Source organism: Lampetra planeri, chromosome 1 (genome assembly GCF_965212315.1).
Source record: "Lampetra planeri chromosome 1, kcLamPlan1.2.h2, whole genome shotgun sequence".
Taxonomy (NCBI): Eukaryota; Metazoa; Chordata; class Hyperoartia; order Petromyzontiformes; family Petromyzontidae; genus Lampetra; species Lampetra planeri.
In genome coordinates this window covers 29360857-29385388 of record NC_136107.1, presented here as the reverse complement: position 1 = coordinate 29385388, position 24532 = coordinate 29360857, and the positions used below count along the sequence as shown (strand labels likewise).

The 24532-nt window shown below is 46.4% G+C and overlaps 1 protein-coding gene across 3 annotated transcripts in view; it reads right to left on the bottom strand.

Annotated features, from left to right (window-relative positions):
- VWA3A (von Willebrand factor A domain containing 3A) overlaps window positions 1–24532 on the bottom strand; it is a 167509-nt gene that overhangs the window by 47996 nt on the left and 94981 nt on the right. For all 3 annotated transcript variants that reach the window (XM_078598274.1, XM_078598292.1, XM_078598284.1), the window contains 4 exons: window positions 17136–17206; window positions 7512–7742; window positions 5760–5883; window positions 2189–2332 (listed from right to left, as the gene is read on the bottom strand). In XM_078598274.1, the coding sequence (XP_078454400.1) occupies window positions 2189–2332; window positions 5760–5883; window positions 7512–7742; window positions 17136–17206 (570 nt within the window). The remainder of the gene's footprint in view (window positions 1–2188; window positions 2333–5759; window positions 5884–7511; window positions 7743–17135; window positions 17207–24532) is intronic.

Here is a 24532-nt window from a genome sequence, read left to right as displayed (position 1 = left end):
GGAAAGCTTACATGTTAAACTGACAGAATCAGAATAGAATATTTATTTATACTGGAGGAATCTGATGAGCTATGAAGTTATTTTCCACGGATGTCCAGTAGGGGCATGGGGTAAGAACGTTACAAAAACAAACAATGTGTAGAGGAGTACTGCGGTGACCCAACGAGGGGTAACCGCGGGGAGGGGGCCAAGCAAAAAGGGGAGTGCCAGAAGGGCGAGAGAGGAGGGTAAGTAGAAAGAGTGAGACGTCTGCTAGAGGGGGGAGCCAGGTAGAAGGAGGACAGCCAGGTAAACGGGAGGAGCCCGGGCTAAGGGGATGAAAGGGGAACCTGGACGGAAGGGGAGATGGGTCAGAGACAAAGGAGAGCCAGGAGAGAGCGAGGAGCCAGGTAGCAGGTAGAAAGGCTCCTGGGCCGAGAGACAAAGGAGGCTACGGGTGGAAGGGTACGAGGTAGCCTGGACGAAGGTCGAGGGAGTCAGGAGAGAGGGCTAAGAGACAGGGAGTCGTGAGTACCCGTGACGGAACTAAGAGTGCGAATGTTGGCGTGAATAAATGGCAAGCAGCCCTGAATATTCGACCCTGGTCTCCGTCTGAGTCTACAATCCCACAGGGCATCACGAAGCACGACTTTACAAATGCAAAAACACGATAGGAATGCAAAGTATAGGAAAAGTAAACAAATGACTTTAAAAAATATATAAATAAAACTAAACGATTTTTTCAGCTAAAGCCCACTGATCTATTAGCATATTTTTCAGAAGCGACCTGGCCACAAATGATAGCTCAACAAAGTGGCTCATCATGTGGAAATTTACAGCAGCAAACTCATTTAAATAATCTAGATGCATCATTCTAAATGTGGAGGGAAAAACCGGAGGACCCGGAGAAAAAAATATATGCGACCATGGGGAGAGAGACACGCAAACTCCAAATATACAGCAGGAGTCAAGGTCAGGATTGAACCCATGACCTCCTGCATACCAGGCGACGTAGTTAACATTTGGCCACTCCAGCACCCAAGAGTAATTCCTCTATCGTGTATTCTGCTCTAGCTCCCACCCACTGTGTATATTAGGAAAGGCTGTGATGCCATTCGCTTAATTGACCTCCTGCATACCAGGCGAGGGAGATAACATCCCACCAGATGGGAGCATTGTACACACAGAGACCGTGTTGTGGGCTGGCCTCAATTAAGAGTAGCGTCTGTCACCTGCACATTGACCCGTGGAGCACCATGCTCGCAGAAGCTCCTCTTAAATCAGTTTTCAGCGTAAAAATAACATCTCATCACAGTGGTGCCCATTAAATAAATCAAGAAAAAGTAGGAAACTATATCACTTGAAATTGTATGAGTACATCAATTCCCAAGCTTGCAAAAGGCAGTTTAAACAACAGTAACAACAGTCCCAGACCACACGCCGCCAGCATCAGCGCATCTCAAGCCCTTTGCTGCCCACGGCAAGAACAATCTCACATCCTGAGCTCGTGGCTCTGACAAAACCGTGCTGACAAAAAATGGTGACGTCATCTTGACATGCAAATTATGTATGGGGCACTGCGGTGGCTAGATGTTAACTCCCTCATCTGGTATACAGGAGGTCGTGCATTTGATCGACCTCCTGCGTGTTCTCCCCGTGGTCATGTGGATTTTTCTCCTGGCCCTCCGGTTTTTCCCTCCACATTTAGAAACACGCGTTTAACAGTTTTTGGGCTGCTATAAATGTCCACGTGATAAGCCACTTCGTTGAGTTATCATTTGTGATAGCCAGGTCGCTTCTGAAAAAGTGCTACATAGATCAGTGTGGCCTTGGTAATAAAAAAAAAGATTTCATGAAAAAAATAGAATAGATGCTGGTATTCTTGCTGGCTTTTGCTGCTGTGCATGTTATCATTTATATACAGCAGTTGGCCAAAAAGGGTTATGTACATGATGAACTTCGCAAATGACGACTAAGTTTACGATTTACTTTCTTAGATTTTGCTCTGACCACTTCGGCTGTTACAAACGACTGAAATATCAGGGGATGTGCGCGCGGATGACGAACGCCATGAGTAACGGCAGGTGGAGTTTCGACCGAGACGAGGCGTAGCAACAAGGCCGGACGTGGACGCGAGCCAGTGTTAAATCCACTCCGCCATTCGGCTCAGCACACCCCCCCCCCCGCCCCCCCCGGTGCCGGCACTCACCTACGTGGTTTCCATCGTCCGTGTAGAATGCACTGTGGGAAGTGGAGCCACAGAAGCGTCTACCACCTCCTCCTCCTGATCCCCTCCTCCTCCTCCTGGGTCTATCGGCAGAGGCCCCTTGTCTGGGTGGGCACTCTGGGGGGCCTAACCACACACAAAGAGTCAATCTTAATTTTGGAGCTTTCGTGACTGCAGGAATTATTCTTTGGTTCTTTCGGTTAAGTCACGTCTAAAGATAAAATAATAAATTAAATAATAGCATATTACGACGTTTCGATTGCAACACAAGCAATCATCATCAGGCATAAAAGAAATAGCAACAAAAATCTAACTAGAAAACTATAGACAGACATACAAGCAGACAGACATTACAAGGACACACAGAGAGAGGACACATATCGGCACAAAGAGAGAGGTCGTTTCTGTGACGGTGCCTTAAATATAGAGAGGGGGGCGGGGGCGGAGAGAGGGAGGGGGAAGAGAAAAAATTAGCATATCAATGAGTGGACGGCAACGTGATGCTGCTGCAAGTAAGATGACGACGCGGCACGGCACGCAAGCTTGAAAATCAGGAGAAAGACACACTACAATTAAATAACCTAGTAAAAGATCGAAATGTAATGTAATGCAACACAGAAAGTCGGTCAACACACAATTAACGCATAGCCCGGTTGATTACGTATTTCAAAGATTGCTAAGTTAGAATTTAAGTGTGAAAATTCCAAAGAGAGGACACAGGCAGAGATAACAAATAGCCAGAGAGAGAGAAAAAAGGATAAGCTTAAAACTTCCCCGTAGAAGTGGTTCAATCTTAATTTTGGAGCTTTCGTGACTGCAGGAATTATTCTTTGGTTCTTTCGGTTAAGTCACGTCTAAAGATAAAATAATAAATTAAATAATAGCATATTACGACGTTTCGATTGCCTGTGTCCTCTCTTTGGAATTTTCACACTTAAATTCTAACTTGGCAATCTTTGAAATACGTAATCAACCGGGCTATGCGTTAATTGTGTGTTGACCGACTCTCTGTGTTGCATTACATTACATTTCGATATTTTACTAGGTTATTTCATTTTAGTGTGCCTTTCTCCTAATTTTCAAGCTTGCGTACCTACCGTACCACGTCGTCATCTTGCTTACCGCTGTCTGTTCTCTCTGCCTGGGTCCTCTCTTTGGAATTTTCACACTTAAATTCTAACTTAGCAATCTTTGAAATACGTACTCAACCGGGCTATGCGTTAATTGTGTGTTGACCGACTCTCTGTGTTGCATTACATTACATTTCGATATTTTACTAGGTTATTTCATTTTAGTGTGCCTTTCTCCTAATTTTCAAGCTTGCGTACCTACCGTACCACGTCGTCATCTTGCTTACCGCTGTCTGTTCTCTCTGCCTGGGTCCTCTCTTTGGAATTTTCACACTTAAATTCTAACTTAGCAATCTTTGAAATACGTACTCAACCGGGCTATGCGTTAATTGTGTGTTGACCGACTCTCTGTGTTGCATTACATTACATTTCGATATTTTACTAGGTTATTTAATTTTAGTGTGTCTTTCTCCTGATTTTCAAGCTTGCGTGCCGTGCCGCGTCGTCATCTTACTTGCAGCAGCATCACGTTGCCGCCCACTCATTGATATGCTAATTTTTTCTCTGCCCCCTCCCTCTCTCCGCCCCCGCCCCCCTCTCTATATTTAAGGCACCGTCACAGAAACGACCTCTCTCTTTGTGCCGATATGTGTCCTCTCTCTGTGTGTCCTTGTGATGTCTGTCTGCTTGTATGTCTGTCTATAGTTTTCTAGTTAGATTTTTGTTGCTATTTCTTTTATACCTGATGATGATTGCTTGTGTTGCAATCGAAACGTCATAATATGCTATTATTTAATTTATTATTTTATCTTTAGACGTGACTTAACCGAAAGAACCAAAGAACACACAAAAAGATCTGCCCCCCGTAATAGGCTTGACAGACTGTTGTGGAGCAGCACCTATGAAGACCGGCACGGCACACGAGGTGGTGGGTGGCCAGCATCACGCCTGGCCGCCTTTGTCTCCCCAGTGGCAATGTTTACGCACTGCACCAGGAACTAATTTTAGGCCGAGTCAACCTAGAGGAGGCCCGGGTTCAGATAACCGTCACCGATGTTGGTCATGAGCGGGAATCAGTCTCGGGTTTCCGGGTTGGTGGTGAAGTCTGCAAACCAGTGTCATCGCTCCCCACACACACACTTATCCCCACACAACAACAAGACAAAGACAAATATCCTCCGTTGTAGCCTTAACAGACTGTTGGGGTAAGTGCTGTTCGCAAGCACCTATGGAGGCCAACACAGCACATGAGAGCGGTGGGTGGCCAGCAGCACGCCAGTGCCGATGTTTACACACCGCACCAAGTACTCATTTGAGGCTGAGTCGACCTAGGGGAGGAGGCCCAGGACCGGATCAGATCATCGTCACCGGTGTTGGCCGTGAGCGGGAATCTAACTCGGATCGCCGGGTTCATAGCACAGCGTGCTAACTACTGCACTCCCACACCACACGCACGTGCATAGCCATTAAAGCAGCTTGGCAAATGCAATGGATAGCATTGCATGCCTACAAACAGATTGGCATTGTTAAAAATCCCACACTCAAATCGGCACTGGACAGTTCCCAGGTCAACTGGCAATGCTATAGTATGAAAAATAAGACTAGAATTTACCCTTTCTGGGAAAAAAATAGGCGTTACTGTGTTCAAACACCAAATAGAAAGCTTTTGCAAGGAATCAAGTCTTCATTAACCACACGTACTTGTGGTGAACATGCAAACAAACACGCTCTGATAATATAGGAATTGTCTTTGAAACTGATTGGCCTACACCAGAGACAGCCTTCTTTATGGCCTAGTCCAGGGGTCGGCAACCTACGGCTCCGGAGCCGCATGCGGCTCTTTACGGGCTGCTTCTTGACGATATGTACGTATGTACAGTATGTACTCAGATGCATTGCGGCTCTTGAAATACTGAATTTTGTACCGAATTGGAAAGAAATGGCTCTTCTTGTTATTTTGGTTGCCGACCCCTGGCCTAGTCTCACCACCAGTGTCACACCAGAGAATGCTTTGTCAGCAGTGATGCTAATTCCACATTCATGTGAAGGGGTTCCTTCCATGTTGCTGGCCTGGCCTCAGCGCTGCCTCCCGGCCCTCGCTTTAAAAGCCACACTTCACAGCAGTCCCGGGATATTGACCGTGGATGGGATATTGACCGTGGATGTGATCTACACGTGCAAGATGAAAGTACCACCCGCCTGCAAGTGCACACTGATGCCGCCGCTTGTAGAAGAGCCCCCACGAGAGCGAACTCGAGGGTACTCGGTCTGCTCTTGACGCGTCGACCAGACATGTCTGAAGAGGGGTGCCACGGTGGTGAGAGTATCAGCAGCAGTGCGGTGTTTGTGGTGGTGATGGTATCAGTGTGGTGCTTGTGGTGGTGATGGTATCAGTGCGGTGTTTGTGGTGGTGAGAGTATCAGTGCGGTTGCTTGTAGTGGTGAGGGTGAGCGCCAGCAGCAGTGGTGTGTGGCGTGACGCACGTGCCGGGATGACAGCGCGGGCGCTCGCTGGCCGCCACGCCCCCACGAGGGGGCCTCCAGAGCCAGGCTCCTCCCTGCCAGCGCCACCTCCAGCACCAACTCCAGCGCCACCGTCCCGCGCAGCCTGCACACGGCAGCCAGGGCGTGACGTCTCTCGCTCGAGGCCCCGCATTTAAAGAAGTCGGTCTGAAGGTGATTGTATTCTGACGGTACTGTAATGCCATTCGCCAAGAAACGTATTCGTGATGAAATGTCCTCCATCAAAGAAAAAGCCCCCCATCGCTAACGAAGCACAATGTGCGCAACTGGGGAGTCCAGTTGTACGCCATCACGATTGTTGAACTGTTGAAAAACGTGCATCCGTTTCCATTGCAAGTGGATAATATCAGAATCGGAATATTTATTTACATACTGCAGGAGGAGGAATCCGACGAGCTATAAAGCTCTTTTTTCACAGATATCCAGTCAGGGGCACGGAGTCAACGTTACAACAACAAAATACATAAAATAGCAGTCGTGCAAAGTACAAGAAAGGTAAACAAATCACCAAAACACATACAAATACAAACTAAACCATCCCCATCCGACCAGGCAAAGCCCACTGAGGTATTAACTTATTTTTTCAGAAGCGACTTCGCCACAAATGATAGCTCAACAAAGTGGCCCATCTTTGGGACATTTATAGCAGCAAAATAATTTAAATAATATCAATGCATATTTCCAAATGCGGAGGAAAAAATCGGAGGGCCCGGAGAAAAAAATCCACGTGACCATGGGGAGAGAGACACGCAAACTTCAAATATACAGCAAGAGTCAGGGTTGGGATCGAACCCACGACCTCCTGCATACCAGGCGAGGTAGTCAACACCAGCACCTGTGAGTAACTCGTCTATCGTGTATTCTGCTCTAGCTCCTACCCACTGTGTATATTAGGAAAGGCTGTGATGCCCTTCGCTTAATTGACCTCCTGCATACCAGGAGTGGGAGATAACATCACACCAGACGGGAGCATTGCACACGAAGAGACCGTGCTGTGGTCTGGCCTCAATTAAGAGTGGCGTGTCATCTGCACAGTGATTCGTGCAGCCCCATGTGATGACTCGGAGGCCTGATGCGCATGCTCAAAGAAGCTTCCTTTACACCAGTTTTCAGAGTAAAAATGGAAAGACACTGGAAAATACCACCATAAAACATCCTCGCCATGCATTTTCTTCTTGTTTTGTACAGCTGCTAATGTTAGATGCAGAGCCAATGACTACAATTTTACATTCAGGTGGTCAAGCCAGATAACTGCATCAGTAGCATCGGAGTAGTGGTATCACTGTGATGTCTCCTTCGTATTTGTGGATTGGGACATTGCGTCGTTATACGTTGTATGGTCTGTTCTGGATGACCGCAGTCGCACACTGGAGAGTTTTCCATTTGTGTGAGTCGGTGAGTGGGTGAGTTGTTGTGACCTGCAGTATGGTGAGTGGGTGAGTTCTTGTGACCTGCAGTGTGGGGAATGGGTGAATTTTTGTGACCTGCAGTGTGGTGAGTGGCTGGGTGAGTTGTGACCTGCAGTGTGGTGAGTGGGTGAGTTGTTGTGACCTGCAGTGTGGTGAGTGGGTGAGCGAGTGTGTTGTTGTGACCTGCAGTGTGTGTCAATGAGATGACACAGTCAAGTCTGGCAGACTAAGCATTCAACGTGGGTTGGGGAAACCAGTAATGTGAGTGCGTAACAAGCTGGCGTGTTCAGTGCGAGGAACGTACCGCCCTGGCAAGAGAGAGAGCCGTGGGCCTTGGCTGCAAGAGCCGGGCAGGGCTGCGCTGCTCCCTGAGGGCCAGCATCTTCTTGTCCTCTATAGCCGCCACTCTCTCCACACCTGCCCCTGTGTCGGTTTCTCTCTCAGCTGCCGATCTCTCCTCCTGCCCCCCCTCCCCCTCCTCGTCCGAGAGGGGGCGGCCTGCACGCTGCTTGAGGCTCTTTATGAGTTCACCGCACTGGACAGGGGATAGGAAGAGGCATCACGCACTGGGCAGGGGGAAGGAAGAGGCATCACGCACTGGGCAGGGGGTAGGAAGAGACATCACACACTGGGCAGGGGGAAGGAAGAGGCATCACGCACTGGGCAGGGGGTAGGAAGAGACATCACGCACTGGGCAGGGTGTAGGAAGAGACATCACGCACTGGGCAGGGGGTAGGAAGAGGTATCACGCACTGGGCAGGGGGTAGGAAGAGACATCACGCACTGGGCAGCGGATAGGAAGAGACATCACGCACTGGGCAGGGGGTAGGAAGAGGCATCACGCACTGGGCAGGGGGAAGGAAGAGGTATCACGCACTGAGCAGGGGGTAGGAAGAGGCATCACGCACTGGGCAGGGGATAGGAAGAGACATCACGCACTGGGCAGGGGGTAGGAAGAGACATCACGCACTGGGCAGGGGGAAGGAAGAGGTATCACGCACTGGGCAGGGGATAGGAAGAGACATCACGCACTGGGCAGGGGGTAGGAAGAGATATCACGCACTGGGCAGGGGGAAGGAAGAGGCATCACGCACTGGGCAGGGGATAGGAAGAGACATCACGCACTGGGCAGGGGGTAGGAAGAGATATCACGCACTGGGCAGGGGGTAGGAAGAGGCATCACGCACTGGGCAGGGGATAGGAAGAGACATCACGCACTGGGCAGGGGATAGGAAGAGGCATCACGCACTGGGCAGGGGGTAGGAAGAGGCATCACGCACTGGGCAGGGGATAGGAAGAGGCATCACGCACTTGGCAGGGGATAGGAAGAGGCATCACACACTGGGCAGGGGATAGGAAGAGGCATCACGCACTGGCCAGGGGGTAGGAAGAGGCATCACGCACTGGGCAGGGGGAAGGAAGAGACATCACGCACTGGGCAGGGGATAGGAAGAGGCATCACGCACTGGGCAGGGGGTAGGAAGAGGCATCACGCACTGGGCAGGGGGAAGGAAGAGACATCACGCACTGGGCAGGGGATAGGAAGAAACATCACGCACTGGGCAGGGGGAAGGAAGAGACATCACGCACTGGGCAGGGGATAGTAAGAGACATCACGCACTGGGCAGGGGGTAGGAAGAGACATCATGCACTGGGCAGGGGATAGGAAGAGGCATCACGCACTGGGCAGGGGGTAGGAAGAGACATCACGCACTGGGCAGGGGATAGGAAGAGGCATCACGCACTGGGCAGGGGGAAGGAAGAGACATCACGCACTGGGCAGGGGGTAGGAACAGGCATCACGCACTGGGCAGGGGATAGGAAGAGACATCACGCACTGGGCAGGGGGAAGGAAGAGACATCACGCACTGGGCAGGGGGAAGGAAGAGACATCACGCACTGGGCAGGGGGTAGGAAGAGGCATCACGCACTGGGCAGGGGATAGGAAGAGGCATCACGCACTGGGCAGGGGGAAGGAAGAGACATCACGCACTGGGCAGGGGATAGGAAGAGACATCACGCACTGGGCAGGGGATAGGAAGAGGCATCACGCACTGGGCAGGGGATAGGAAGAGACATCGAGCAACAGCTCTGAAATATTACGGTCGCAAGTCAACGTCTGTTCGCAGTATATTCATCATCATACTCCAGGCTGCTATTATCACATCATCGCTGCCATTACAATTATCACATTTCTACACATGGCCATCATCACATTATTATGCATGGCCTTCATTACACCTGCCATCCACTGTCACTCTCCTTGCTAAATATATACAAATGCAGCGGGAAGTAACATGATGGGTTTTTTTGGACTGTCTTTTCTTTCAAAGTAAAAAATAAATGTGCACAGTTTGCGAGTTATACCTAGAGTTGCCTTCCCTCAAATCTACGGTGATCACGTCCTGTGTGGCAATATTGATTATATAACATTCACAATCATTGAAGGATCGCAAAACATGAATAACTATATCTTAAAATGTGAATTTAAGGGGCATATGTGACAAAAACAAGATTGAAAAAAAATAGTAGCTAAAAACCACAAAACCTTTCAGCAAAATGATTTAGCGTGTTATTTGTATGAACTGAAGTTACATATTCCACCGGGAAAGGTTCCTTTGAACAAAGAAGATGTGTGTACCAGATCGAACTGGGTGGTAAGACTTGTCCTTTTTTTTCAAATTAGTTTTGCAGGTATAGTTGATCATCGATCATTCGGCACCCACGCGATTTATCCGGCAGCTTCCAAACATTATCCGGCAGTCCTGGGCCGATCCGGCAAAACCGCTCCAAAGGGCTGTAACCCAGTCGGGCGATTGGCACCGCGTGCATGACAAAAAGTAGTTATGTTTCATTTCAGTGTTAAATATTATATACACTACATACAACTTAAACAATAAAAATACTGCACGTATATACATCACCCCATGCAGAGTTTTCGAGATTGGAGTGGTAAATATGGCACAGTAAACAGAGTAATTTTTTACAGGATATTTATTTGTCTATTTGTATGTTTAGTTATGCCAATTTTACATAGTATACTAAAACACAAAAAACATAACAACACCTAAAAACATGTCATGCAAGAATGTGCAAATTATAAGTGATTTTAAATAACGATGATGATGATGATGCAGTGATTATCCGGCGTTTTAGAAAATCCCGTACCGGCCCTGGTGAGACACTGCCTCACCAACACTTACTTCACCTGGAATGGAACTTTCTACAAACAAGTTGAAGGTACCCCTATGGGTTCTCCCTTATCTCCAGTTGTCGCCAATGTTTTCATGGAAAATTTTGAGACAGATGCCATCCAGAAATCCACTCTACGTCCGTCCTTGTGGAAGAGGTACGTAGATGACACGTTCGTCATCTGGCCACATGGCCGACCAGCTCTGAACTAATTCCCCAACCACATCAATTCCATATACCCAGCCATCAAATTCACCATGGAGGTGGAAAAGGACAGCAAGCTACCATTCTTGATGTTCTAATCGAAAAGAGACCAGATGGCTCAATGGGACACTCTGTCTACAGGAAAGCCACCCATACGGATGCATATCTAAAGCCTGAATCCCACCACCATCCATCCCAGAATAATTCCCTCATCAATACTCTACACCATAGAGTTCGATGTATTTACGACCATCATCACCTCGCCAGTGAACTGGAACACGTACACCAACCTCTCAAGATGAATGGATATTCAGACTACATAATCTGTAAAGCTATCACCCCAACCGTTGGGAAAGAACCATCTGAGGACCCAATCAAAACCATCATCTTGCCATACATAGCAGGGGTCACTAAAAAGATTTCCAAAATCATGAGCAAACACAAGATCCAGGTTCGATTTAACACAGTACATAACATTTGTGATCTGATCCCATCTGTGAAGGATGTGATCCCTAACATGCAATACCCTGGCGTCTACAAACTAAGCTGTATCTGCGGTAGCAGTTACATTGGGGAAACTAAGCGACATGTCTCGGACCGTGTTCGTGAACACAAGACAGATCTGAAACACGGAAGGACCAATACCTCGGCCGTGGCTGATCATTGTTTTAATGCGGTAGGCTCACATTGGCTATCAACAAAGATTCGTTCATGAAGCCATCCATATATACAGACACAGACACAATTTCAACCGAGAAGATGGGGACAAACTGGGCAATCATTGGAAGGACATTATCAACCAGTTTAAGTCATAACTGGCTATGATGTTCCCATCCTACCACTTTCCGATGTTAGTTGTGCTTTATGCCCATCTCACACGCTTTCACAGGATTTACACCAACACAGCCACTCCGCGCGCCGACTACCCTCCGGTTGCGGCTCTGGGATTTTTTCATTAACATGCTCTCTCATTAACATGCTAATTCTCACCTGGCAGCCCTTTGATTGGTGGAAAATCAACCCCCGTTGGGTTGGCTGCCCACAATTTGCATTAACATTGGCTGCTGACGTTGGGGCTACGCCCATTTCAAGCCCTTATAAATAATTTGCCTTTGGTAGGTAACCCCCGTTTTCTTGAAGACGACCGCTTGTGTTGCGATCGAAACATTGTTGTTTTTTGTTATATTCTTTAAACCTATCTACGTGACTTTACCGAAAGACCCAAAGAATATGAATTCCTGCAATCACGAAAGCTTTAAGTCAATATTTAAGTGTTATTTAGACAATGGTCAGCTAGTTTTGGAATATCTTCTGGTAAACCTGTCTTCTTTAGCAGTGTATCAAGTAATTTAAGTGACTTGTTAACTGGAACCTTAGTGAACAGAGAAATTACATCAAAATATACCAGAATATCATTAGGGTTAAGTTTAATATCTTTAATCACATTCACAAGATGTTCTGAATTTCTTATAAATGAAGATGTCCTTCCGATGTAGGGCTGTATTTGTTTAGTTACATATTTTGCTAATTTATATGTGGCAGAGCCTATTGTACTTACTATGGGTCGTAATGGGATACCGATTTTATGCATTTTTTATAGCCCATACAATCTTGGTGATTTTGAGGGCTGTGGCTTAATTTGGTATTGCTTAGTCTTGGGGAATAATGAATTTGCAATGATTGCATAAGTCTTGTGTTCTAAAGCATTGGTTGGATCTCGTTGAATTTTAATATAGGTATCTTCCTCCAGTAAATCTTAAATTTGATTCTCATAATCTGATCGGGACATCACTACAGTAGTACGGCCTTTATCAGCTACCATAATTTGAATTTCTTTATTTAATCGAAGCTCTCTTAAGGCTTTTGCTTCACCAAAGCTAATATAAATTTTTGGTATTTTGCTATTCTTAACTAATTTGGCAACCTCGTGTCTAGTCTTCTCTGCCTCGTTATGTGGAAGATGTCTTACAGCCAATGGTGGAGCCAGGATTTTCAGGTAGGGGAGGCAACCCCTCCAGCAATGAAAAATGATAGGAGTTGTTAGTAATTAATGGCACAGCCATCGATCGAGGGTCGAATTCGAACCATGTGTGATCGGCATCGCGCTCACTGAAGGAATACCTTCAGGGAAGTCGTGTACTGTATACGCAACTGCGCACAATTCTGTGAGTCACTTATAACTGCTTTGCCGTTACTTATTGCCTATTATGAACTCAGACTATTGTCCTATCATCTCATAGAGTCTCTGGCACATAATAATACGCTACACAGTGGCAGTGGGGGTCGCAAAATGCCGATTTATTACTAATAAACCCCAATGATCCGATCGAAATTAGGGATTTCGATCGGATCATTTGGGGGGCAAGTGCCACCCCCCCCCCCCCACTGGCTCTGCCAGTGCTTACAGCTGGAATTCACTAAACAACAACAACAAATGTGCCTCAAATTATTTTGCACAAAGCATTGTTCTTTTACACCGATATTCACTGCTCACTTGAGACTTCGAGGAAGCTCCGATAAAAGTACATTTTCAGGATGTATGTATGTTGAACTTCTTTCGCCAACCGTGATAATCGGAGGTGCAGCACTCTTGCCTCTCCGGACGGGTGACTTGCTCAGCGGTAGAATGAGCAGCACGCAATAGTATGGTTGCGATTTCACATCTTGTTTGCGGGTTCACTAAACCCGTCATCCTTCCGGGGGTCGATAAAATTAGTACCAATTTGTTGGGAAGTCAACAGCTGTCTTATGGATAGACTTTCCCACACCATGGGAATGTGGAATTTCCACAACTAGCTCAGGGCTGTAAACAGGAGATAGTGACCGCCTCAATGCTCATTTGAGCAGGAAATCACGCTGACTGGATGTACAAAGACAAAGATCCCCCATATAGCCTCAACAGATTATTTATTACTGTTAGCGAACACCGGCATGGCACACGAGGGGGTGGGTGGTCAGCATCACGCCCAGCCGCCTCTGTCTCCCGAATAGCGATGATTACAAACCGCGCCGGGTACTGATTTCAGGCCAAGTCGACATAGGGGAGGCCCAGGGACCGGTTCGAATAATCGTCAACGGTGTTGGTGGCCGTGAGCGAGAATAAAACACGGGTTGCAGTTAGCGTGCTAACCGCTACACTACTGCTCCCCACACATCCACTCACCTGCCACTCACCCACACTCAATCTATTGTAATAATAACGTCACTCAATTCAAGAAAACGTGTCATCTCTTATTTACGACAAACTCTGATGGTGATGTGATTATTGTTGGGCCATTCGATGGGGCTGTGCTCAGCGATTGTGCGAGCAACAACAAAAATAACGTGGAGCGAGGTTCGTAGCGCAGCGTAGCGCTAACCGCTGCACTTGAACTAATGTGCTCTCTTTCCAAATTGAAACTTTCCTCAATCTTTCACCGTGAGCTTTTCCTCGCTTTCACAAATTGCACTGTCACGCATTTCACCGCCAAATGCCATAATCACAGTCACAACGTGCACCAATATTATCCATAATCAAGGTTTTTTGGATGAGATCGCATGATAAAAAATGTGTTGTTAAACCTGCCACAAACCCGACAGAGGCAACTAGTAAGGTTTGCCACTTAAACAAAACGTGGTGCCAATTCGTTACTATTACAGCACTAACCGATTGTGTGTTGGAGAGTAAACCCACTACAACATTTACAATTATAGTGTAGTGTATAGTGTAGTGTATAGTGTAGTGTATAGTGTAGTGTATAGTGTAGTGTGTAGTGTAGTGTATAGCAGAGGTGTGGACTCGAGTCATGTGACTTGGACTCGAGTCAGACTCGAGTCATGAATTTGATGACTTGCGACTCGACTTGGACTTGCATAACAATGACTTTGTCCCACCTATGAGATGTGGACTCGAGTCATGTGACTTGGACTCGAGTCAGACTCGAGTCATGAATTTGATGACTTGCGACTCGACTTGGACTTGCATAACAATGACTTTGTCCCACCTCTGGTGTATAGTGTAGTGTATAGTGTAGTATACTAGTTCAGCACATACCGGTCGTGTGTTGGAGAGTAAACCCACGACAACATTTACAATTAATTTGTAGCCATCACGTGTGAAGTGACAGGCCACCACAAAGAGGGACTTGCTGTAAAATGTCAACAATACAGTTAGTTGATCATCGATTATCCGGCTCTGCGTGATTATCCGGCTTCCAACATTATCCGGCGGTTCCGGGCCAAGCGAGAAATAAACCGCTCAAAAGGTATAAACTCAGTGTGGCGATCAGCACCGTGTGCGTTAAACAAAAAGTAGCTATCCTTGATTTCAGCCATACAGTATATTATATACAGTACATTATACACTACATACAACAACTTAAATAATGAACATTTTGCACGTATATACATTTGAATCGAACAAAGACGGTCGCTGCATTTCGTGCTTTCGCATGCGCTTCTGCGGGTGTCTGGGACGCTCTTCCTTCTGATATTACAGAAGCCACTGGAGCCATGCACTTTAAAATCATCTAGTTTGTTGTCCTTCCCCCACACCTCCGATTAGCGCGGTTGGCTACATTTGGTGCAAAAGAAGTTCAACATACATAGTTTTAAAAAACGCCTCTCCCATTGTCACCACCGCCTCCACTCTAGCGCCTGCATTGCTCCTGGGTCCCTATCTTTGGAGAGCGTCTGGAGATTCAGTCACATTGAGATCCTTTATAACCACGGCTTGTTTGGTGCTGTAGTTATCAGTTGCAGGAAATTGGATTTCCCCCCATTGCCCCCTTTGCTGTGCTCAGCATGTTAAATGTTTTTTTGTTTATGATGATAACAAAAAAAAAATTTGGGTTTGAAAAAAGTTTTTGTTATTTGAAAGCTGTGTTTCACTTTGTGCTTTATTCTGCTGAGCACCAATTACAAAGAGACAAATATCCCCCGTTTCGCCTTAACAGACTTTAGGGGCAAGTGCTGTTAGCGAGCACCTCTGAAGGCCGGCACGGCATGCGAAGGGGGTGGATGACCAACACCACGCTTGACCGCCTTCGTCTCCCAAGTAGCGATGTTTATACACTGCACCAGGTACTCATTTTGAGGCTGAGTCGACCTACGGGAGGCCCAGACCAGTTAGAAAATTCGACAATGTTAATTGGTCGTGAGCGGGAATTGAACTCTGGTCACTGGGTTCGAAGCGCAGTGTACTAACCATTGTGCCACCGCTCACCATCTAATACACAAGTATAAAGACAAAGATCCCCCATATAGCCTTAACAGACTGTTGGGGCAAGTGATGTTATCAAGCACTTATGAAGGCTGGAACGGCACACAACGGGGGGTGGGTGGCCAGCTCCATGCTTGGCCGCCATTGTTTCCCTAGAGGCGATATTTATGCACCGCACCAGGTACTCATTTGAGGCTGAATCGACATAGGGGAGGCCCAGAATCGGTTCAGATAATCGTCACTGGAGTTGGCTGTGAGTAGGAATTTAACTTGGTCGCCGGGTGCGTAGCGGAGTGCGCTAACCAATGTGCCACCACTCGAAATCTAGCACACGCCCACAATGTCACTGATGTTGTGGGTGACAGTGGAGTCACTAGCTTTAGTATCACAACACACTGAACAAACAAGCGGACAATTTGGCTCCTTCACGTAGCTGTCCTTCCGAATACGCATCCTGTCAGCCACACAATCGCCTTCTCGCGGAGCACATCACTTCAGCGACATTGCTGGTACAAGCTGGCCAAAGCACCGGCTTCAACATTCGGCATCTCGTGAGCAGAGTCAGACCTGTTTGAGGCAATACTAGTGGACTGCGTTGGGTCGCTCAAGGTTTCCCACAAAGTCTACAATCTGTCGCCTCCCTCTTGTCGCTTTCAGGCGAGCTGCTGGATTCCGTATAAAAGTTCAGTGTCCTCGGACCCTACAATATCCTACCTTGCACGGTAAAGCCGTACAATTGCAACCGAAGCTATCCGATATTCTCAATAGGTTTTCCTGCGGATCTCACCACCAACTGCCTGGCCGTTTTGCGCTCTCTTCCAACATAACGTGCAGGATTCAAATAGTGTCGTCAAGTTTGTCTGCGAGTGTTAACTGGTCCGTGAAGTTATATTTTTTTTGAATGCTCACCGAATCTGTGTGCCATCAAGTTATGATATTGTGACGATAAACCTCTGTATTAAATGTTCGTTTCATAGCGCTTAATTTTAATTGGTTTCCAAAATGTATTGTAAACCGTTTACGCTACATTCTTCATGTGTGCAGATATATTTTATGTAAAAGGACGTCCCGGGTGAATTATAATTTTATGTCCGTGTCTCCCTTTCAGCTTCGACGAAAAAACGGTGTCCAAAGTGACGGCGTTTCTCCTGTCGGTCATCACTCAAGAGTCACGCATCTCAATCGGCAAAATAATTTCACGGCCTCAAATGTACGGACGTGAGCTTAAAAAAAAAAACACATCAACACGCACGCAGACACACCGCAGCTCCATTTACAATTTTTCTTGTTTGCACGTCATCGTGAAAGCGAAAGTGAAAGCAAAAATGGCACCTTTCGGGAGTAAGCGACGGCCGTTTCCATCTCGGCGAGCAGGAGCTGGATGTCGTCGCTGTCCGTGATTCCTGTCGCACCGCAACACAGGAGAGGGGACGGCCGTGTCATTGTCGTCGTCGCCGAGGTCACGGAGTGGGGGGCAAGCGCACGCAACCCGGGAAGAGGAGAAACAAAACGCCAGCGCTCCCGTAAATAGCGCAAGTGACCTTTGTAAGGGTTTTCAAATCTAGATTGACCTTTGTAAGGGTTTTCAAAAAAAAAAACCTGCGCAATTAACGAGCAGTCACAGATTTTTTTCGATTCGTCGTCTGAAAGGGGTTTACGTGCGACAATGACGAAGGTGCGCAAACTCTCTCTATGCGAGGTCAAGCACACGTTGCTCCATTTTAAGCGGCATCGATAAAGAGTGATTTTAAACGTGTAAAACGCACACGGATGCTTGGAAAATAAACTCCTGTCGTGCTTGTGAATCCATGATTGTCACTTCTGAGGTCTGCGTTGCACTTGCATAACGTGGGCTAGTTATGCAAACATGAGCACCCCTGATTCATGTTAGTGAAAACTATATTTCTGCCAATGTTCTGTGGGAAACACGCCAAATTGGAAGAACACCACGGCAGAAACTGATTTAAAGTTTCCCCGTTATTTGTCATAATAGTGCTCACCGTAAAAAAAAAGCCTTTTTTTCCAAAAATGGATTGGAGCATGGACAGGGCCAAGCCAGAAATATCAAACAGCTCCTCCGTGTAATCAAAGGTGGTGTGGAACCCTCCACTGGAACTACCAAAAAAACAGAAAAGGAAATGTCTGTGTGCAAAAAAATCCGCCTGCTATTTCCACATAAATAAGGCCATTACGGAAGCATACATGGCTTTCTGAAATGGCCTTTTTTTTGCTCCCATCACCGCAACCGGACGTTTGGCCGTGGATTCTGTGGTTTGTCTGGAATGTTTGCAGCTCATTCGCTGAACCCCCCCCACCTCCTCCTTGCAAGGCGCGTGCCTGAGACACCGAAGATTATTTGTGTGCCTGTGGCTGAAACACAGATTATCAATCACAGATTCGCGACCCTTATCTAACCCGCACTTATTTTTTATAATGTTTTACTATTTCTTATTTCACCAGGTAAGGCCCCGCTAAAGCTATACATCTCTTTTTCAGAAGTCGACCTGGCCATCACAAATGATAGCCCAGCGAAGTGGCTTATCACGTGGACATTTATAGCATTGGCCAAACACTCTAAACGCGTGATGTTGATTATAAATGTGGAGGGAAAAACCGGAGGACCCGGAGAAAAATCCACGTGACCACGGGAAGAGACATGCAACTCCAAATATACAGCAGGCGTCAGGGTCGGGATTGACCTTCTGTATACCAGGCAAGGTAGTTAACATCTTGCCACCGTGGCACCCTTTAGCTCTGCCATGGCCATGCCAGCTTTGTGTGTTGTTTTTTTCCTCCTCCATGAGCACAGGAGGCGAAATTAATGAAAATTTTACACACAAGACTGAGGCTTGACTGTGTAACAGTAAACCCTTCCACCACTCACTACGGGATAATTTTTTGCCTGTATCAAGACGATAGGCTTTACCCCTTTCCGGCAATAACACAGGAGACGTTCAGATGTTCACCTACCAAATAGACACACCTATTGCAAGGCACCAGGTCTGCATTAACCACACATGCTTGTGGTATAAAACATGCAAACAAACACGCTCCGATGCTGTGACGCATTGTCCTTGAAACTGATTGGCCTACACTGGAGCTGCAGCCTCCTTTATGGCCTTGTCTCACCACCGGTGTTAGACCAGAGAACAACGCATACCTGTCGACCCATATGGTTTAGCCTGAATTTTAGTACGAGGAAATTGAGTTTTCAGGTCCATACGGCGTACAGCCGTTTCCATATGGGTAAAAAAAAAACATCATTTGTGTCTATTTGTTTGTGTTTCTCCCTTGTGATGGGACTTTGTATGATGAACGTTAAGTTCTGTAATAAGGTAGGCACTGATAAGGGGTTGACAGGTATGACAACGCCACAAGGCGAACAGCACAAAAGGCAATGCAAATATCAAGGCATTAATATCTCGGGTTGAGCAGTTATATATTCACCTTTATATATAACTTGCCGAGAGTTTCTGCTCGTTTTGCACGTATTCAGGCTTCGCCAACAGCTTTCAGGGGCGTAGCGCCGTTTGCATCTTTTTTATGGCTTGCCCGTTGTTAAAGCGCGTTTCGTATCTGAATGTTTTAACTTTCAGTGGTTTGAGAAGCCAAACGTTGTTGTGAGAAGTTATAACTTTTCTTATGCCACAGATCAAGGGCCATAGTTGATGCCAGCCCTTCATAGCTACATTGTGCCATCTACTGCCCTGCTCTGGTATTTTTACGTGATTTCGACCTTTGCAGCGAAAGCAATTATTGAGGAAAATGTCAGTTCGCGCAGGACTTTAAGTCGTGAAATGTCACTTCGCAGGCCATGTGAGATATTTTGTAATGGTTGAATAAAACCTACATTTTGAGAGAGAATAAAAATATGTAATGTAATGAAAAATCAAGAAGTAAAATGTTAGCTCTCAAGACGAGTTTGCAAGCATTTCCCAGTGTCGAGGTTTGCATTTTCAACTGAGACACATTCGAAAGGATCATCAATTGAAGAATATTGAGAGGTCTAAATGCAAACAAGATAGAAACTGCAGGATTGTAGATGGTCATGTAACTAGCATTCGTAACATTGCAATTAGAATCTAGAATTTCCCCGATGATATATAATAATTAAAGATTGTGCAATATAAACTGAAAATCTCAATTCCGTGAAATGTTGGTCTAATAGAGAATAACATTCACATTTAGCAGTTTTTTTTTAATCAAAGTACAATGCAGTAAACCCTCGCTATGTGCTAGGAGAGGGGACGTAAGGCTGGGGGGGGGGGCAAGTGGGCGGGGCTGGAAGTGGGAGGCCGAGAAAGCTGGGGATGCGGGGGGAAATTAACTCGGAACAAAACACAAAGTTTTTCACTATAAATCCTTTATATGCGTGGCGGCTAGAGTCCTCTCGTCCTCTGGCTTGAGATGGCTGCCACCTATGGGTCAGATGATTGCATGGCAGCATTAAGCAATTGGTAATTAAATATAATATTTTTGTCCTAAAAAGTGTAAAATTTTGGAAAAAATATTTCACGAACATTAATTGTCACGCAAAACGAGTCTGTGTGCAAAATGTCAGCTCGATTGGATCACGGGAAGTGGGTTAAAAAATGACTGAAAGATTTGCACGGTCCTAAGCAAGCAAGCAAGTGAAGTTAATATAAAGGATTTAAAAATAGACTAGTACCCGGCAGATATGATAGACACAACCATAAAGCAGTTACGGTTTTACCTAGTTAATAACATCCTTCCAATGATTGCTAAATTTGCATCCATCTTTTCGGTTGAAGTTATGTCTATGTTTACAGTGAGGGAAAAATGTATTTGATCCCCTGCTGATTTTGTACGTTTGCCCACTGACAAAGAAATGATCAGTCTATAATTTTAATGGTAGGTTTATTTGAACAGTGAGAGACAGAATAACAACAAAATCCAGAAAAATCCATGTCAAAAATGTTATAAATTGATTTGCATTTTAATGAGGGAAATAAGTATTTGACCTCTCTGCAAAACATGACTTAGTACTTTGTGGCAAAACCCTTGTTGGCAATCACAGAGGTCAGACGTTTCCTGTAGTTGGCCACCAGGTTTGCACACATTTCAGGAGGGATTTTGTCCCACTCCTCTTTGCAGATCTTCTCCAAGTCATTAAGGTTTCGAGGCTGACGTTTGGCAACTCGAACCTTCAGCTCCCTCCACAGATTTTCTATGGGATGAAGGTCTGGAGACTGGCTAGGCCACTCCAGGACCTAATGTGCTTCTTCTTGAGCCACTGCTTTGTTGCCTTGGCCGTGTGTTTTGGGTCATTGTCATGCTGGAATACCCATCCACGACCCATTTTCAATGCCCTGGCTGAGGGAAGGAGGTTCTCACCCAAGATTTGACGGTACATGGCCCCGTCCATCGTCCCTTTGATGCGGTGAAGCTGTCCTGTCCCCTTAGCAGAAAAACACCCCCAAAGCATAATGTTTCCACCTCCATGTTTGACGGTGGGGATGGTGTTCTTGGAGTCATAGGCAGCATTCCTCCTCCTCCAAACACGGCGAGTTGAGTTGATGCCAAAGAGCTCCATTTTGGTCTCATCTGACCACAACACTTTCACCCAGTTGTCCTCTGAATCATTCAGATGTTCATTGGCAAACTTCATACGGGCATGTATATGTGCTTTCTTGAGCAGGGGGACCTTGCGGGCGCTGCAGGATTTCAGTCCTTCACGGCGTAGTGTGTTACCAACTGTTTTCTTGGTGACTATGGTCCCAGCTGCCTTGAGATCATTGACAAGATCCTCCCGTGTAGTTCTGGGCTGATTCCTCACCGTTCTCATGATCATTGCAACTCCACGAAGTGAGATCTTGCATGGAGCCCCAGGCCGAGGGAGATTGACAGTTCTTTTGTGTTTTTTCCATTTGCGAATAATCGCACCAACTGTTGTCACCTTCTCACTAAGCTGCTTGGCGATGGTCTTGTAGCCCATTCCAGCCTTGTGCAGGTCTACAATCTTGTCCCTGACATCCTTGGAGAGCTCTTTGGTCTTGGCCATGGTGGAGAGTTTGGAATCTGATTGATTGATTGCTTATGTGAACAGGTGTCTTTTATACAGGTAACAAACTGAGATTAGGAGCACTCCCTTTAAGAGTGTGCCCCAATCTCAGCTCGTTACCTGTATAAAAGACACCTGGGAGCCAACACTCTTTCTGATTGAGAGGGGGTCAAATACGTATTTCCCTCATTAAAATGCAAATCAATTTATAACATTTTTGACATGCGTTTTTCTGGATTTTGTTGTTGTTATTCTGTCTCTCACTGTTCAAATAAACCTACCATTAAAATTATAGACTGATCATTTCTTTGTCAGTGGGAAAACGTACAAAATCAGCAGGGGATCAAATACTTTTTCCCTCACTGTATATATCTAGATGGCTTAATGAACAAACCTTTGATAGTAGCCAGAAGGTTTGCAGAGAAGGATGATAAGCTACCATTCCTAGATGTTTTGTTTGAGAAGAGACCTGACGTTGGGACACTGTCTACAGGAAAGCCACCCACACAGATTCCTATCTGAAACCTGATTACCACCACCATCTGGCACAGAAGAATTCCCTCATCAAAACACTACACATTTGATGGTCTCTCCCAACTCTAGCATTGACGTCGCCGAAGAGAATCAGCTTGTCAGTTTTTGGTGTACTCTGAAGGATTTGGTTGAGTTGGCTGTAGTAGGTCTCCTTAGTGTCTTCTTCAGAGTCCAGTGTAGGTGCATAGGTGCTGATGATGGTTTCATGTTGGTCTTTTGCGCGTTTCAGGCATAGGGGCATAAAACGCTCATTGATACCAATTGGGAGCTCACTTCAGCTGCTGATGAGCATGTTGTCTATTGCAAACCCTACGCCATGCAGGCGTCGTTCATGTGCTGGTTTACCCTTCCAAAAGAAGGTGTAGCCTCCACTTAGCTCGGTCAGTTGGCCTTCATCCGCCAGACAGATTTCGCTGAGCGTGGCAATATAGATATAAAATCGTCTCAGCTCGTGTGCCACAAGAGCTGTTCGGCGCTCTGGACGTTGCGAGTTTGGGTTGTCTGTGAGGGTCCTGACATTCCAGGATCCAATGTTTAGGTTATATTTCTTTTTGTTTATTATTGATGCTCCCTCTGGTCGCGCTAAGCTAGACAGGATGTTGCTAGGCAGGCTATGTGTAGGGCACCTTTTCTAGTCCCCTCCCCATTTGGGGTGAGCAGAGTGGATCCTCGTGGGTTGCTCAGTCACAGCCAGAGGTCGCAACCAGGTACCCGATACCCGTACCCTACCCTATACCCGGCTACCCGTACCCGGCCGGGTACGGGTACCCGTTTGCGACCCTGGTGCGGCCGGGTACGGGTACGGGTAGGCCGTGAGTCACTGGTGAGTAACCGTTTGTCACTCATTTCGGGTAGGGTACGGGTATGGTTAAGGAATCAAAACCAGTTTGCGACCTCTGATCACAGCTACAGCTGCCGGGATGTACTCCTGCCTAATCCGAATGCATGACGACCTAATAGCTGCCGCCTTGGTGCTGGGTTGTGACTAGGAGCTTCGAGCTGTAATAGGTCTGCCCCGCTCGCCACTTGCCAATCGCCCAAGGGCTTTAGGTGTGTAGTGTGGTGGTGCGATGGCACAGTTTCCCTGGAGGGTGCCAGTGCATGAATTAATTTAAGTGCAGTGTCTGTTGCACACAAGCTACCGCACGGGGCTTAACCAGGAACCAATGACGAGGCAGAACACCAATAACGATTGGAAGGCTTGTCCTGAAGCACCAGACATCCAGTGGCTCCTCCGCCATATGCCGTTGGCCATCTGGACCGTAGCTCATCCACCCCACCGAGGTGGCCACTTGGTATCCACCCGGGATGTTATCAGGGTTTACTCCCTTAGCCTAAGTGGCTAACCAGAGCCCCGTTAGCCAGCGCGTTTCCAGGTGAGTCCAGGTTACTACTGTACTATACATGTTACGACATTTGAAACTGCCAAGAGTAGGCACGCCACCTCGGCTGCCCGCTCAGTCCTCAGTCTCACAGTAATCCTGCTGTGAACTCGCTATAGTGCGTGATTACTTTCTATACGTACTTACAGTCGACTCGTTTAGACATTTTGGTATAAACCAGTGGACTGTTGGGTCCATTATTAAAAAGAGCACGAATGCAATCGGGGACAATGATGCAGGTGAGCACTATCTCCCAGAGTGCTAAAATGATAACAGCTGTGCGACGTTGTTATCACCTGTGTTGTTATCAACTTGTGATCACCTGTGTTATAACCTGTGTTATCACCTGTGTTGTTATCAACTTGTGATCACTGTTGTTATCACCTGTGTTATCAACTTGTGATCACCGTTAATATCACCTGTGCGTCGTTGTTATCAAACACCCAGCATTTCCCGAGGAGTCATCCTCCTGAATTCCTCAACATCACCATCAACTCCATCGTCATCGTCAAATCATCATCAACAGGTAATTTTAAAAACACATTCATAACACTATATAACACAATTTTTGTTCCTGGGTAGTAATTGTTATTTCGTAATTGCTTATGCCTAAAAAGTATAGAAAATGGCTATTATTCCCCATAAACTTTGCTTTTGTGACCAGGACAGTAATATTTTGAAATGTACCTATTTTCAATGAGAAAACGGGCGAATTTGTGTCTTTTCGTTCACATAAAGTCAGCAAAAAACAACATATGAATAAAAATGAACATGTATTTATACTAAAGTAA